General features: G+C 54.5%; 4 protein-coding genes across 4 annotated transcripts; 2 read left to right on the top strand and 2 right to left on the bottom strand.

Annotated features, from left to right (window-relative positions):
* Positions 1-683: 683 nt before the first annotated feature.
* Positions 684-4141, bottom strand: HMPREF1541_08377 (uncharacterized protein; the record flags this gene model as incomplete). Its single annotated transcript, XM_008722696.1, has 4 exons — positions 684-922; positions 974-1507; positions 1665-1982; positions 2029-4141. 4 exons carry the CDS (start codon positions 4139-4141, stop codon positions 684-686), a joined length of 3204 nt encoding a protein of 1067 aa, XP_008720918.1.
* Positions 4142-5119: 978 nt separating this feature from the next.
* Positions 5120-7507, bottom strand: HMPREF1541_08376 (uncharacterized protein; the record flags this gene model as incomplete). Its single annotated transcript, XM_008722695.1, has 1 exon — positions 5120-7507. One exon carries the CDS (start codon positions 7505-7507, stop codon positions 5120-5122), a length of 2388 nt encoding a protein of 795 aa, XP_008720917.1.
* Positions 7508-9065: 1558 nt separating this feature from the next.
* On the top strand, positions 9066-9950 carry HMPREF1541_08375 (orotidine 5'-phosphate decarboxylase; the record flags this gene model as incomplete). The annotated part of the gene is made up of 2 exons (XM_008722694.1): positions 9066-9222; positions 9289-9950. 2 exons carry the CDS (start codon positions 9066-9068, stop codon positions 9948-9950), a joined length of 819 nt encoding a protein of 272 aa, XP_008720916.1.
* Positions 9951-11362: 1412 nt separating this feature from the next.
* On the top strand, positions 11363-14828 carry HMPREF1541_08374 (uncharacterized protein; the record flags this gene model as incomplete). The annotated part of the gene is made up of 3 exons (XM_008722693.1): positions 11363-13172; positions 13203-14074; positions 14124-14828. The coding sequence occupies 3 exons, from the start codon at positions 11363-11365 to the stop codon at positions 14826-14828; spliced, it is 3387 nt and encodes a 1128-aa protein (XP_008720915.1).
* Positions 14829-15539: the final 711 nt, after the last annotated feature.

The raw sequence follows: 15539 nt of genomic DNA, 5'->3' as shown, positions 1-15539 counted from the left end.
AGAAGAGCAACGAATCAAGGGCACAGCTTTGAAAAAGGGCTAGATAGTGCATGCAGCTAGCTGGGCATGAATGTTGGTTTTGTTCTCTATTTCATCATGATCGTTCGTCAAACTCATCAGGGTCGTGAAGTCGTTGGTCCAGCACCATTCATTCCTTGACTTGCCTTGCCTCTCTCCCTGCCATGTCTGCTCAGCATCCATCCCCTACCGCCTTGCAATAGAGCATCGTGAGACGTCTCTATAGCTCGACCCCCCCTCCATCCGAACGCCCCATCAATGGGCCGTGGCTAACCTCACCGGATCGAACGAGATATGAAACCTCCCGAGAAAGGGCAGGAGGATGAAAGATGAGAGAGAGACTTGGCTTGGTTGTCAAAAAAAGAAAAAGTCGTTACTTCGTTGGGCTGTTGGCTGTGCTGGCTTGCTTGCTTGCTTGCTCGCATGACTGACTGGTCAACTGGTCGGCTGTGTGCACTCACATGTCCCAAATCGTATGAAAATGCGTGGGTGTGGTTGAGTTTGATGTCCCAGCTCTTCACCCATGCGTCTCATATTCCCGATCCAAAAAAATACCCCAGCAGCTGGCCCTCCTCCCCAGACCGCAAGAGAAAAAGTAGAAAAGAAAAGAAAAGCCGTCTCTCATGAAAAGTCGTCAGACGTCAACGCTATCTTGGACACCATGCTCAACGATCCCTCTTCTTCCGCTCCCCAGGCCCAAACAGCCCATCAACGAAATTCCCAAACACTTTGCCCGCAGCGCCCTTGCCACTGATGATCTCTTCAAGGCGATCCGCCACAGGGTCCTCGCCCCGCTCCGATTTCTTGCGTCCCTCGTTATCGAAGCGCGGAGGCAGCTCCTCAGTGGCGTCCGAGTCGCCGCCGTCGTTGTTGCCGTCGTCCCGACGCTTCTGCTTGCCCTTGTCTCGGTCTTTGTCGCGACGCGAAGAGGAAGTGGGATCACGGTCGCGATCACGGTCTCTATCCCTGTCGCGGCGAGAAGAGGACGAGGGGTCATGGCTCCGCCGCCTTCTATGATGGCGTTTTTCCCCATCACCATCGCCTTCTCGGCCGCGATCTCTTTCTGCAACGTCTTGTGGCTCTAACCCTTTAGCTCTGCGCCGCTGATCATCCGGCGTTTCGTCTGTGTCATCACCTGCCTCATATCCGCGATCGCGACGGCGATGCCGTGTTCGCCCAGTCTCTGGCATCGAAGTTTCTGATGCAGGCGGGTCTGCGGGCTGGACGTCCGGCTCGGCAGCGAACTGGACAGATTTGCGGGGACCGTTGGAGGTAGAGCCAGAGGCAGGAGGGGGTTGTGATACGGCACGGGGACGGGGAGTTGAAGACTGTGGTGGAGAGTCGTTCAGGCGGCGGTCGCTTTCGCGAGGAGGCGAAGCGGCGCGATTGGTGGGAGGAACATAGGTTGGCGGGACATGGAGCTGTGTGGTGTCGGGGGTGGAAGAAGGAGGCTGCACACTGATTGCGGGAGTGATGGGAGGAGGAGGTCCTGGCGGAGGTGGAGGGAATGAGCCGGGATCGACCGAGCGTGAAGAGTTTAGACCTTTACAGGAGTTAGTGTACTGTGCAGATGATGGGAACGAGACGGTTTGTAAAGAAGAACAAGGTACCAGACGTACCATCCGGGCTGGAATAGTTCGGCACACTCACATTGTCTGCGCCCCGAGGTGGCGCATATGGGTTGGCGCCGGATGCGTATGGCTCGTAGCCAACACCAGGTGGGGGAGGCATCCCGGGGCCTCCTGGTGGGGGCGGCGGATAGCCTTGCTGCATGTAGTTGCCAGCTTGCTGAGCTGCTGGGTCGGGTGCGTACTGTCCAGCGCCAGGTGGTGGTGGGAAGGCGCCACTTTCAGGATAGTATCCAGGCTGCGGCGGCGCACCATACGGATCGCTTGGAGGCGGCGCGTGCGAGGCTTGTGGGTTGTACCCTTCTTCATACGGGTCGCCGTATTGCTCTTGCTCACCTAAAATTCATCAGTCTGAAGCCAAAGTATCCGAATGACTACTCACGTCGTTTACGAGCCTTTCGCTCGCGCTTCTCTTGTTTCGAACGCTCATACATCGATGCTCCAGCAGCGCCTGCCGCGGCCGCCGCACCGGCTTCGGCAACACGACGTCTGCTACTGCGGCGACGTCCACCTGGAGATGAGCTTGTGCTTCGAGACCTGCTTCGTCGTTCGCGGCCATATCCGGGACTTGGGTCCCGGAAATCACGAGTAGCGCCATAAGGGGCTGGAGCTGCAGTGCCAGGAGCGGGAACCACGGCGGTTTGGTTGGCGTAATAACCCTCTTGCGGCGCTGGTCTGCCGTAGTAGCCCTCGCCATAGTTGTTACCGTGCATCGGGCCGTCGCCGTATTCAATCAGGCCAGGATCATTGAGTGGTCCGTCTCGATAGCCTTCGGTGTACTCTGAGCGAGCACGGCTGCGCGAACGAGATCTGTTACGGCGCTCATCCTTCTGAATGACTTCAGCTTCTTTCTTGGCCTTGTTCCGCTCGTAGAGACCAGCAAGGGCAGCACTGCCCAGACCTGCCGCAACGACCGGTGCCGCCGTCCTGATACGGGAACGAGATCGGTCGCGGCCTCGAGACTTGCTGCGAGCTCTATCAATGAGCGCAGTAATAGCAGCACCCGCAGCACCAGCTTCAGCCATGCGTTTATTGCGATGCTTTGGATTGCGAGCATCATCACCAGCCGATGGATCATTGGTCAGTTCCTGCATAGATTCCACCCGATCTGTTCTGTGCCGAGACTGGCTGCGGCCTCTGTGAGGAGATACTGAGCCATCCCTCTCTTTATTGGACTTGATCTTCTTCGCAGCAACTGCAGCGGCGGCAGCGAGAGCGGCCGCGCCAAGACCATACGCACCGAGGGTCTTTAGCTTGGAGCGAGACTCGGAACGGCTGCGACTCTCGCCGCGGCCTCTGCTGCGGCTTCGTCGTCGAGCACGACCACTATCGCTCGATCCAGAACGGGATCGAGAGCGGCGGCGGCGGCTTCGGCTGCGGTATGCAGAGCGAGCACGACTGATACCTTCTGCGGCGACAGCACCTAAAGCACCGGCACCGATGTCACGGCCGAGACGACCGACGCCATGCGAGGCGTCACGCCCTTCCTTCTTCTTGTGATTGCGAAGGAGCTCGGCAGCACCGATACCTGCAATAGCGCCAGCGGCCAGATTCTTGCGTCGGTCCGGGCTAGGGCTTCGCTCGACAGTTGTTTCCTTGGTACGCTTGACGTAGACCATGCTGTCATCGCTGCTGTAGTCGCGACGACCACCTACTTGGGAGACTGAATCATGCGGGCTAACTTCTCGCTTCATGACTCGGCGGTCACGCCAATCATCGTCACGCGAGCGAGAACGCCTGCGCCCATCGTCGATGCGCTCGCGCACCTTTTTCTCATAGAAATATTCTTCCTCTTTAGGCGGCTCTGGAGCCCTGCGGACGATCGATTTTTCCTCATCGATGTCGGTCTTGCGAACAACCTGGTAGTCATCGTCACGGATGCGCTCGCGAATAATGATGGGGTCTTGTTTGAGAACCACAATTTGTGGCTGAGGAGCAGGCTGATAGTAGTCCGTGGTGCGAGTGTATCGCTGGACATCGCGATCGCGTTCATAAAAATCACCACGCCTAGGAGGCCCGACCTCGTAGTTATCCCCATAGCGGTAGTCGCGGCGATCACGATCATCGAATCGGGAGAGGGCGGTCTCATGGCGGGGTTCCTCTTCCGTGGTGCGTCTGATGATGAGCTCTTGATCAGAGGAGCGCTCGGCAGGTCGGCGATCATAGTAGGGATCCCTCCGGTCATCGTCACGATCGCGGCGAATCACCAATTCTTCGGTCGAATATTTCGGCTCTTCTCTGCGCATCTCCCGCCGTGGAGGCTCTTCAACATCGGCTTCGCGACGAATAATGCGGGTTTCCTCCACTCGCTCGCCTGCGCGCTCGGGCACGAAAGATCGGGAGTCACGGCCGCCAAAGGAGGAGCGGTTGTCGTCATCTTTAATTATGTATCGCTTCACGGTGGTGTAGCCACCATCTCGTTCACGACGACTTGATGAGACACTGGTTCGAGCGTCATAGTCGCGCTCGCGGTCGCGATAGGCAATCGAACCCATTGTTGGGGCTTATCGTGCCAACGCACGGGGCAAGGCTGGGCGGACGATGATGAGAGGGGTTGCGGCTGAGTAATGGTGGAGGTAAAGTTCAAGCGGCCGGAGGCGCCGGGAATGTGGCGCGATCCGCCTTTCGAACGTTTTAGATGGTGTTGATCGTAATGATTTATTGGGGAGTAGGAGAGCTGGGAAAGAAAGTAGGTAAAGACGGTGCGGATGACGAAGGAGGTAGAGTGAAGAGTTGGTAGGCAGGCAAGAAATGGCGGGGCTGAAAGTGGGCGGAGGCTGGATGCAGGTTGAACGGGTGGGAACTTTGGGATCGCGCAGAGGCGGTGCATGCAGAGAAACCAGGCTTGCAGCAGTGGCTTCCAAGGCCTCAATTAGCTGCCGTCGATGTCATCTGCCATTCGTTGGGCAGCTTTTTGCCTCTTGCTGACATTGTACAACGCATACGATGGACTCAGGAATTGGGCACACGCTTGAGAGAAAGAGTCATACTTCATCCTTTCCCAAACGGGCGCCTGCCCGTACCCATGTACCCATGTCACTTTCTGCGCCCACCGGTTGAGACTGCCTGAGCGGAAGTTGATCAGGAGAGCAACACTGTCCAGGATTCCAGTTTCAGCAACCATTCGAGCGCAGCTTACTTGACTCCGAATTCTCGCGTGGGCTGCATGGGCCTCATCCTCTGCCTCAATGAATTGGGTCTGCCTTCGAGAGGCAAGACGACGTGTTTAAACTACACTGGGAATTCCTTCCAGCTTCAAGCTAACGTACAAAATCCAGCATCAGACCCGGGTCAGTGCCTTTATATGCTCGGTCCGGACCCTTCCTTCCTCGCCCTTGTTCCAATTTGTAGCCAAATTCGGCGATGTGTGAGCCCAACGCTTTTCCGTCTTCCTCGATGGGTATCTTGGGACACTGTCTACGCCTGTTGACAGGCTATAACGCTAACAAACGAGATTCATCGACTGTCGTGATTCATTCATCTAGTGACGTGTGAGATTTGCTTCCATCGTCTTCATTAGGATGGACCGTAGCTATGCTGGAAATTTTGACCGATTTGATCTTCGAGCTCAGGGGGACTTGATACTTGATGACTCCTCGCACGATCAGGTTGAAATCATGCTGGAGCACTCTTTCCCAGCGTGCAGATCCGCCGACCTCGGTTTTGTTGCCGGGCTTCGCAAGGCGGATTTCTCCTACTGAGGTTGATCGTCGCCGGCGCAGAGGAGATGCGTCAAACGTCAGAGGAGAGTCGAACTCAAGGATAGTGCCGAGAAGCATCTTCTGCGTCCCAGGCTCCTCTTCGATGGGATCGGTACCCTCATCGATACCGTCGGCTGGGAAGGGCCAAGGAAGGGTGCGGTCATCATCTTCGGTCTCCCCTATCCGCGTTGCCCAGCGGAGATTTTTCTTTTCCTTTTCATAGTCGCTGGAGCTGCCAACATGGCTACTTTCTGCGAAGATGTTCACATCAAGGTCATTAACCGAGATGGCAAAGATATTTGTGTTGATGGCATCGACATGCAGGTCCAGCATGAGCTCTTGCTCGGAAGCAAGGATGTTTTGAAGGTGTCGAACTTTCACATCAACCAAAGGCTGATTCAAGCCAATGACGAAGGTGACTATACCAACACACACGATAAGAACGACCAGACCAATTAGGATACAGCCGCCCAGACGACCACAGATGCTGCCATCGGTCTCGTCAAAGTAGTCAGTGTTACGAAGTCCAGATCGCCGAGTATGTCGATTTCGATTGACTCGCACCGAACCTCCTACAAGGGGTGTACGCTCGTCGTCCGCGGGATTGTCATAGATGTCGAAGGCATCACCCTTCTTGGGACTTGATGCTACTCGGCCGTTCGACACCTTGGGACTGTTAGGCCGCGAGAATTTCGCCAAGTTGGCGGATGAAGCTTTTGGAGAATTGGTTTTGCTGGCTTGGCTGAAAGGAGAGTTTGAGTCGAGTATTGAGCTGTGGGCGGCCTTGCCGTGTCGGCCAATGTGATGAGGTCGGTGTGAAGAGCCGTTGCGAATACTACTGCGGCCATCTTCGCCCTCGTCGAGGCCGTTGTTATAGTTGGAAAATTTCATACTCTTTTTGGCGCCTACCGCGTTGCTGCCAGACCGCATTCCGTGCCGGTTACGACCATGATGATCTGTGCTCGCTAAAGAAGTGGCACTGGGTGTTCTTGAGTGATGACGATGCGACCGGCTGTCGGGTGGATTCGATTCGTAGACAAATGTCTCGTCCGAGTCGGAGGTGTCTGCTTCGTCCACCGCACTAGCTACCTTGGCCTCGAAGATGTCAGCTTTTGAGGTGACTGTTCCTGAATGAAGCGAGGGTGTTTTGCGGGTTGCCTTCTTTTTCTCCTTCTTGGGTCGGATAGTTTCGTTGCTAGGCTTTGTGCGTACGCTGCCACTTCCATCTCTCCCAGTGAGCCGCTCTGTTCCCAGTAACTGAGGTGTAGTGGTCACCGGCTCGGTTTCAATGGTCATCGTTCTCGGGGGATCAGGCGCTTTGGCCTTGGCCGAGGTCAGACTGGTGAGTGAGCGTTTGGCCAGATTTGCGCCGGTGCGCGAATTGCTGGAAACTCGTGCTTTAGCATCGTTCTCAGCCTTACTGGCAGCTGCTTTGAGATCGTTCCCATCACCATTCCTAACGGTGGAAGCATCTGATACCGAATGCTGGCTTAAGCCCGAACCCTCGGGCTTAGAATCCCCTAATGGCTTGTTCTCGGGGCTGATGGAGGGAGTGGTAGGGATGCTACCTTCGGCCACAGGCTCTAAACCCCCACTGGCTGCACTGGGCCCTCGTCCAGGAGGGCGTAAAGCCAACTGGGAGGATGTTGCCTGTTCCTTTCCGTTATCGGGTGTATGTGTAGCGCCGCCATCGTCAGAAGCTGAGATGTTCGTGAGGCGTTTCATTGATGTATTGGAGGGAGTGTGGTCGTTGTCGCTCCGTTTGGGTAGAGTCTGTCGGCTTGCCAGCGATGGAGGAGGCGACTTCAACCTCGGTGATGTAGGCCAGGCGGGCGAATTATTTCCCGATGGCCGGGCTCGCGTACTGTCGGAGGAAGCTTCGAGACCAGCTCCTGGCTGTAAAACTGGTCTTTGCGCCGACAGCGCTCGCTGCACCGCTGCAGCCGAGGGGATGGTGGACAGTGTGCCGCTTAGGGTGGTGTTCCTAGTCGGACTGAATTCTTGGGAATTTTTCCGCGATCGGGAGATCTGAGGGATTGACGAGGAGCTTCGGGAGGCACGCAAAGGCGAAGGTTCTCGAGGCTTTGTGTGGTCCGCGGTGAAAGGATTGCTGGCTTCCGGCGCAGCTTCGCCCTTGTTTGAGTCTCTGTCACCAGGCATTGCGTTTCTTGCCTTGCGGAGGGTAGCACGCGCTATGGGCCGAGTAGCTCCCAGGACATCTCTGGCGATGCCAATGTGATAGTCTGCGCCAGTTCGTAACGATCGACAATGTAGATGATGGTTAGGGAAGGAAGGAATCTATTCGGGTATGACGACAACCCAGAAGGGCAGCCTGCGCCACACGGAATTAAGGAGACTAATTTGTGTCCACAGGGAGAAAGCTGGCTTGATAGGAGGTGATTTGGTGGCAACGAGGACGAAAGGAGAGGAAAGGAGAGGCGGATATTAGGCAGAGACGTTTGGAAGTGGACGAAGCAGTAATGACGCCGTCCCCATGGGCTGCCAGTGGATGCTGGGTCATGCAAAACTACAATTCCCGTGGGAAGCGGGCACAACGTGGCGCCCAGCGAGGCGGTCCGGCTTTCTTCTGGCCGCGGGCCATTCGGCTTTGAGTGTTGGCACTACTAGCCTCTAACACTAAAATCGTCGTTCCTGAACGCCCTAGTGACCGAAAGCGGTGAAGCACGATGGCCGGGCCCCGAACCGCCCCAACCCATTGGAATTGCCTCGCTACAGCGGCAATTACTGTATGTGGGGGACGTGCTTCAGAGTCACCCAGGTGACCCAGGTCATGCCTGAATCAAGGTTTCTTCAGCAGTCTCCCGGACTAGTTGGTACTTTCATCCGTCCATGCGCTTCCTGGCAGTCGATAAATCCTCACCCCAAATGGGTAGGTAGGTACGTCGGTACTCGAGCCTGCGCTGGAACCAACCTTCGCTATGGGTGTGCCGAATTCGTATCGCATTTAGAGCAGTTCTATACCTGAGGTGGATATTTGGATGCATCGGTTTTCAGGGGGCCTGTGATACCCCATTGTCCAGGTAGGTATTCTGGGCTCAACGTACCGGCATGTGCACTGTGATGCTGTGTCGCTACGGGTCTACGGGTCGATGTTATGACCCGGCGACCTTATGGAAGGGAGCGAGAGGTGGACATGAACGCTACGGGTACGCATCTTCTGAGCCTTGATGGTCAACAATAGGTATTGCAAGGCACCTATCTGGGCTGCAGAAGGGAGCTGTGGCCACGGTGCAACCTACAATCGTTCGAGACGAGGCTCAGCCACTTGAATACCGGTAAGCCTGGACAGCATTACAGTTTGTCGAATGATGTTGGGAAATGCTGTAGTCGAGAGGCATCTGCAGTGAGTTAGGGGAGATTGTCGTCTGATTTTGCTACCCCGTAGATCGTGTTGGTGATTTATATTCAGCATATTGCACGGCGACAAAAAGACTATCTTTAGGCGAACAAACATTGCCTAGGAACCCGCACAAGCATTATCGTAAGCTTATATCGCATATTAACGCAGTGGTTGAGGTACATGGATCTTATTTATGAGGCGAGGCAATAGTGTAGAGCATTTCAAGAGACTGCATCTGTGTGAGTGTACATCGAAATCTGTGCATGACTAAGCATAATCCGCGGGCGATCAAGAAAACTGTGTTACTTCCTGAATCAAGCCCACGTCCCTGCTCATCGTCCACAATCTTTGGCCGACATGTCTTCCAAGAGCAAGCAGTCGTTCGCGCAGCGCGCCAAAGCCCATCCGAACGTGCTGGCGAAGAGACTCTTCGAGATTGCAGAGCGCAAACAAACCAACATTGTTCTTTCTGCAGATCTCACCACGACCGGCGAGCTGCTGAAGATAGCTGACGGTGGGTGCCACTAGATGGCCGTAGATGTCATACTGGTACAAGTCTAGGACTAATAGTGACTAACAGATCTCGGGCCGCACATTGCGGTGCTGAAAACGCACATTGACATTGTCGCTGACTTCAGCAGCAAGACTACGGAGGGGCTGAGTCGAATCGCACAAAAGCATGACTTTTTGATTTTCGAAGATCGCAAATTCATCGATATCGGCAACACTGTGCAGAAGCAATACAGTGGAGGTGCTTTGCGCATCCATGAGTGGGCGCACATCGTGAATGCGAGTGTCTTGCCTGGTCCGGGAGTCATTCAAGCCCTGGATGAAACCATCTTGAAAGAGAAGGTGACCGACCGCGCCATTTTGATACTGGCCGAGATGACCTCCAAGGGTTCCCTGGCGGTAGGTGACTACACACGGGCTTCAGTCGACATTGCCAGGCAGTATGCGGGTAGTGTTGTGGGGTTCGTGTGTACTAAATCCCTGGCTGATATCGCACCTGCGACGGCTGCAGATGAAGACTTCATCATCTTCACTACCGGTGTCAACATGGCCAACAAGGGCGACGCTCTTGGGCAGCAGTACCAGACGCCGATAACGGCGATGGCAGGAGGGTCTGATTTCCTGATTGCCGGCCGAGGGATTTATGCCAACCGGGATCCTATTGCCGCAGCTCAGGAGTATCGACAAGCCGGGTGGGACGCGTACATCAGCAGAATCAAGGCGGCGGAATGACAATGGTGACAATCTGGCATAAGTTGTGAAGATCTCCGGCAGCAAACTTGAGGGGTCTGGCAGGAGCGGAGACTACGAAAGCCGGAAACCCTGGCGGCCTCACTGCCGACCGCGAACGTGGCCGGGTATTGTGTGTTGCCTCCCGCTAACATTGGCAATGATTTCCCTGATTGCCGGAACATGCTGTGGCAGCACTTGATATTCAGCCAAAATGGCCACCAGATGGAGGGAAAACCCGACGAAGCGAAATGTCAACACCGAGCGAATGGCTCGCCTATGGGCCATATCGATAGAACTGATAGAATGTCCAATCGACGAACCAGTGGCAGCTCCGCATAGCCCAGTGGGATGTACCAGTACCGATACAAGGCGTTCATGATGGATGCCTGGCAGAAGATTAATTCAATCGTGTTTATTATCAATATCCCCGAAAAGGCAGTGAGCTTGTAACCCCCTTTTTGCTATGACCCCTGTAGGATTTGATTTCCGGGCACCACTCGGAAGATTGAGCAATCTGTTCGAGACACTGATGACATTCTGATTTTAGTGCGGCTCTGCTTTTTTGCGAACGTGAGGGACGAGGACAGAACTATCTGTACAAGAATTATGCAAGGCAGCAGCAACGTCACTGTGCAGTAGGCATTGTGAGTGAGGCTCGTGGAAGGTGCTACGAACGGCTGACTGCCACGCGCACTCCGGGTGCAGCCGAATCCTGTGTGGGGGTCTTTTGTGGGGCTACCAGGATATCGGCCAATAGTCGCGTGTTTGGCCACCTTGTTTACCTTGGCACGATACTGCGCGCGTTCTAAAAAGTTGGTTGTGACCAGAGTTGATCAGGGCCTCTGTGAACGTCTGGACCCTTTCTTATCCTCATCGCCCGATCGTACCTCATCACTCACTGCAACATCTTCCTCTCGAGACTTGTCCAGCAGTTTATCTCCCTTTAGAAACCGCGACCCTTTGTAACCTTCTTCGCAGACGCGTCACCTCACCATAACACCTCACACGACGAGCGGCTCTTAGCAGCTGCTCACGAGATACTTTCCTCAAGCCGGTGCTCCGTCTGCAAGTTATGTTGCCAGGCTTTCGGCGTTGAACACATCAGCCTCCACTAAACACGAGCATTTTGCTCGGTTAAGACCACCACCACAGCGCTCCGGCTGTTCGGGCCACCTCTCCACCGCGATCCGCCACCTGCGAAACTCAGGATAATATCGCCACAAGATCCGTTTAGGCAACAAACATACTGTTCAGGAAGCACAGCCCAGGCTGATCTGATTCATGTGCACTGCGCTTCGCCTCGAATCCGTCACACGGGAGTAATCTTCCTCTGGTGATTCCACTTCAATGGACGCCGCGCCTCTTAACGAATAATCAAAAACCCACCACCAACCGCAGCGATCCGGTCCAAGATGATCGAAACTTGCTCTCCCCACCACGAAGGCTCAAGTCCTGTCCACCTTCACTCTCCTCATCGGCTGCGCTACTGCGATTCGCGTCTTGCTATCGGGGAGATCCAGCGATCTTTATCACGATCACCTTCCAAAACAGCAGATTTCCGCAACAGTCTGCGCTCAATCTCACCGAGCATGGGAAATGTACCTGCCAATCCTTCTCCATTATCTCCATCAAGACGATCGACCTCGGATCTGTTCTCAAACTCCACAACCATGGCCTCGCCTTTCGCAAGCCGTAATCCCACGAGTCGACAACCACGGCCAAGTCTGAGAAGATCTGCGCAGCCGTCGAACAACCTTAGAGCCCGCACCTCTCCAAAGAGTCCCTCCAAGAAGATTCTCAGCGATTCCTCCGATAGCGGCAACTCTACTCCTGCTACCCTCCGTAAACGAAGTTCAACAGAGGCTGACCGCGAGCAAGGTCTTAGTAACACGATATTTGGTGGTAGCGACAAAGAGAACTCTTCGAGCCAGGAAGAAGGACTCGGTGCACGCCATGTCTACACTAGGCAGGAGAAGCGTAGAAGTGGTGGCAGCTTGATGAGCTTTGTCGCTCCACAGAGCCCAATGAAGCGCTCCGAGCCAATGGTGTTGGACCAGGACGAGATCAAGAGCCCGTCCGCCAAACGTCGCAGTCTTCATGGACCCAGCTCTGGGCTCGACTTCAGCATTTTCGAGTCCGAGTCTCCGAATAATGCCTATGGCAGTCGTGCTCAGGAGGAAGGCGACTGGCTTCGTCATGCTAGCCCTGCTACGAAGTTCAGCACCATTCCAAGACGTTCTACGTCTTTACGCAAGTCGACCATCCAGCAAAGGCAGGCGGAGCGCTCCAACATGAGATTCAACCAGCATTTGGAGCTTGAGAACAGTTGGTTCGATGCCACCCCCTTTGCGAAGGTTGAAAAGTCACTGCGCATGTCGTTGGACAACCATCTCGAGCCTATGTCGCGAGAGAGCCCGTTCGGCGCCCAAGGCCATCTAATCAGCGCCTCAATACACCCTGCCCCACCGAAAGGTAACAGTCAGGTTGAGAACGCTGCATCCACAGCTCGTCACCCTCTTTCTCGGACTATCACGCAGTCGTCCTCGCAGTCGAGCATAACGGGCGACTCTCCGACTCATGAGCCATTCCACCGCCCCACAAGACCAGCATCCCACGACTTCTCAAAATCTTTGCCAATAGGATCTACGAGACCTACGCCCTCCCGGGACTCGTCTGAGAACTCATCCCAAGGCTCATTCGCAACTCCTGGCACATACAAGTCGGCCAGACCGCTACCCGCTGCTTTCATGTCCACTGGATTGATTTCGAAGAAGAATAGGAACATCAACGACCCAAATGCTGGCCTACCAAGGGCCCACATGCCAGATACACCCTGCAAGAGGCAGTCTATCATGTTTCCTCCAGATGCCAAAGCTGGTGCGGGTCGTAATCGGGTCTCTTTCGGAACGCCCGCCACGCCTGCCGAGTCTCAAGGTATCAAGCCCTTACCTTTCGCCAAGAGCCTGGGGCTCTTCTCGACGCGGCAAACAAAAAATGGACTCCTCCGGAAAGCGAGCTTTGCTTCCATTGACTTCGATGAGAAAGCGTCCTCTCAATCACCTATTCAGGCCAATGCAAGTCAATCCACGAATGACTCCGGCTTTCCACCTACTCCAACGAAGCATTTCGACGAGCCGTCTCGAGGGAGCTCAATCTCGCCTTCACCGCATCATGGTCGCAACCTTTCTGTGCCCGCATTATCTGGATCTCAATTCCCGAGTAGTAAGTTGTCTCCCATCAAACAGTCTCCAGAAAGCGTCGATGAGGACAGTGATAGCGCGATGGCTGGCTCGCCATCCGCTAACACGGGCCATAAATCGTCACGCGAACTTCTTGAGGCAGGGACTTCCTTCACCCAAGGTCGTCTTCTCAAGAATATGAGTTCCCCAACTCCGCTGGCGAGGAGTACTCTCTTTCAATCCACCCACCGCATCCCTGCCGTGAAACATGCTAAAAATGTCTTCCCAGTCACACCCCTCGGAAATAGGCCAGAATCGCGATTGTCTCCCCATACTCCACAAGAGAGCGTCTTCCCACCCGATCCTAGCGGACTAACCATCTCAGGACGAGGAGAACGACCGACGACCAGAAATGGTCTTAGCACGGTCGTGCCAGCTACACCAACGGGTCCGCGCGACTACTTCGCAAACTTCTCCAACAGACCCAGCCTTGATCTCAAGACGGCCCACACTAAGACCCTGGACGGTAGCTTACTAGCCAGATTCGAAAAAGTTGACCTAATCGGGACTGGCGAATTCTCCCAGGTCTACAGGGTTTCTCAGCCGCCCCAGAGTTCACCGTACCACAAGATCTACAGCATGAGCGGACGCACGACACCTCGCGGCTCGCTCCAGGAGTATGTTTGGGCGGTTAAGAAGTCTCGTTATCCCTATGCTGGCGTCAAGGACAGACAGCGAAAGCTGAAAGAAGTCGAAGCGCTGAAAGTACTCGGCCGGTCTGACCACGTCATTGGCTTTGTTGACAGTTGGGAGAACGAGAACCACCTGTATATTCAGACCGAGTTCTGCGAAGAGGGCACCCTAGGCTCCTTCGTGGATCAGAAGGGCTCGAGAGCCAGACTTGACGACTTTCGCATCTGGAAGATTGTGCTGGAACTTTCACTCGTAAGTTCTTGCTCCTTTCTGGTTCGTGTTAAATGCTAATAAAGACCAGGGATTGCAACACATTCATGAACAGGGATACGTCCACCTAGACCTCAAGCCTGCCAACGTTCTCATTTCATTCGAGGGCGTTTTGAAGATTGCGGACTTCGGCATGGCTAGTAAATTGCCTGCTGAACCTGGCATCGAGGGCGAAGGCGACCGAGAGTACATTGCACCGGAGATTCTCTTAGGCCAATACAACAGACCTGCCGATGTCTTTTCGCTTGGTCTTATGATGCTGGAAATTGCCGGTAACGTTGTGCTGCCCGACAATGGCACGTCGTGGCAGAAGCTGCGCAACGGAGACTGGAGCGATATCACCACCCTATCATGGGATTCCGAAAGCAGTGTTTTCTCTCGAGACGCTTCTGGCAACCCCATCGACAGCCCGGAGATCACCGATGCAGACACCGCCATGGATGTTGCAGACGAAGGTGAGAAGAAGCGGCCATCATTGCCTCCAGCTCGACCTGGTGAATTGACTCTGCCACCTCCTTTCATGCTGGATCGCGCTCATCCAGCGTCATTGGACAATGTTGTGAAACGGATGATGCGGCCTGCACCTGCTGATCGGCCCTTGATCACAGAGGTACTACAAGAGGAAGGAATTCGGTTCGTTGATGCTAGAAGACGTGCCGGCGCTACTGTCTATGAAGGCAACTGGGGCCCTGCTGATGATATTCTCGCGGAAGACGCGGAGATGATCGACGTCTAGTCGTCTCTATCCGGCCAAATCTATCCCACCTGGGTAGGATTTTGGAAATCAGCGCAACACACAGCGAAAAGCCAGTATGACGCCTTATTCACGTCCAGTGCTATTACCCGAGACCTCGAACCACAGGAAGATTTTGCGATTGTTCTTCGACGATGCACTGCTATGCTACAATTATGAGTTACGTTAGCAACCAAGATATCACCTTTGTGACGACGATCATTCTGCAAGAAAAACAACGGTCAACACGGCCGACCATTCAACGAAAAGCGAGTTTTGATTTTTTGAATCAACCAAGACAGACCTTCTCTCATGGTTTATGGGAGAATGTGACACCGTCCTCCAGAGGAGATGGGAATTGTGACAACAGCCATCTCGATGCTAGTTTGAGCATGGGAAACGGAGTAGGCGACAACATAGCCGTGTGCCGCGGAATGTGGATCTGGATTCGGAGTTCAGGAGAGGAGAAGCGACCCTTGTGGGTTCTGGTGTGGATAGCGTTTCCCACCCTGTTCTCAATGGCACATGTCTTGCAGGAAACCGGAGATGGAAGGCAGGTACTCGGTAATGAGTGGAAGGGGATATTGCCTCCAGGAGATTATGGTGATGAAGGAGGCACACGCCATTGCTGGCAGCTTTTTTCTTCCTTGACCTGCGGAACTGTGATGCAGGTCTGAAGAAAGAGCTCAACGATATGATATGACCACTTTTTCT

The sequence above is a fragment of the Cyphellophora europaea genome, assembly GCF_000365145.1.
Source record: "Cyphellophora europaea CBS 101466 unplaced genomic scaffold supercont1.8, whole genome shotgun sequence".
In the NCBI taxonomy this organism is placed as follows: Eukaryota; Fungi; Ascomycota; class Eurotiomycetes; order Chaetothyriales; family Cyphellophoraceae; genus Cyphellophora; species Cyphellophora europaea.
Note: the sequence above shows the minus strand (reverse complement) of the source record. Positions and strands in the feature narration are given on the sequence as shown.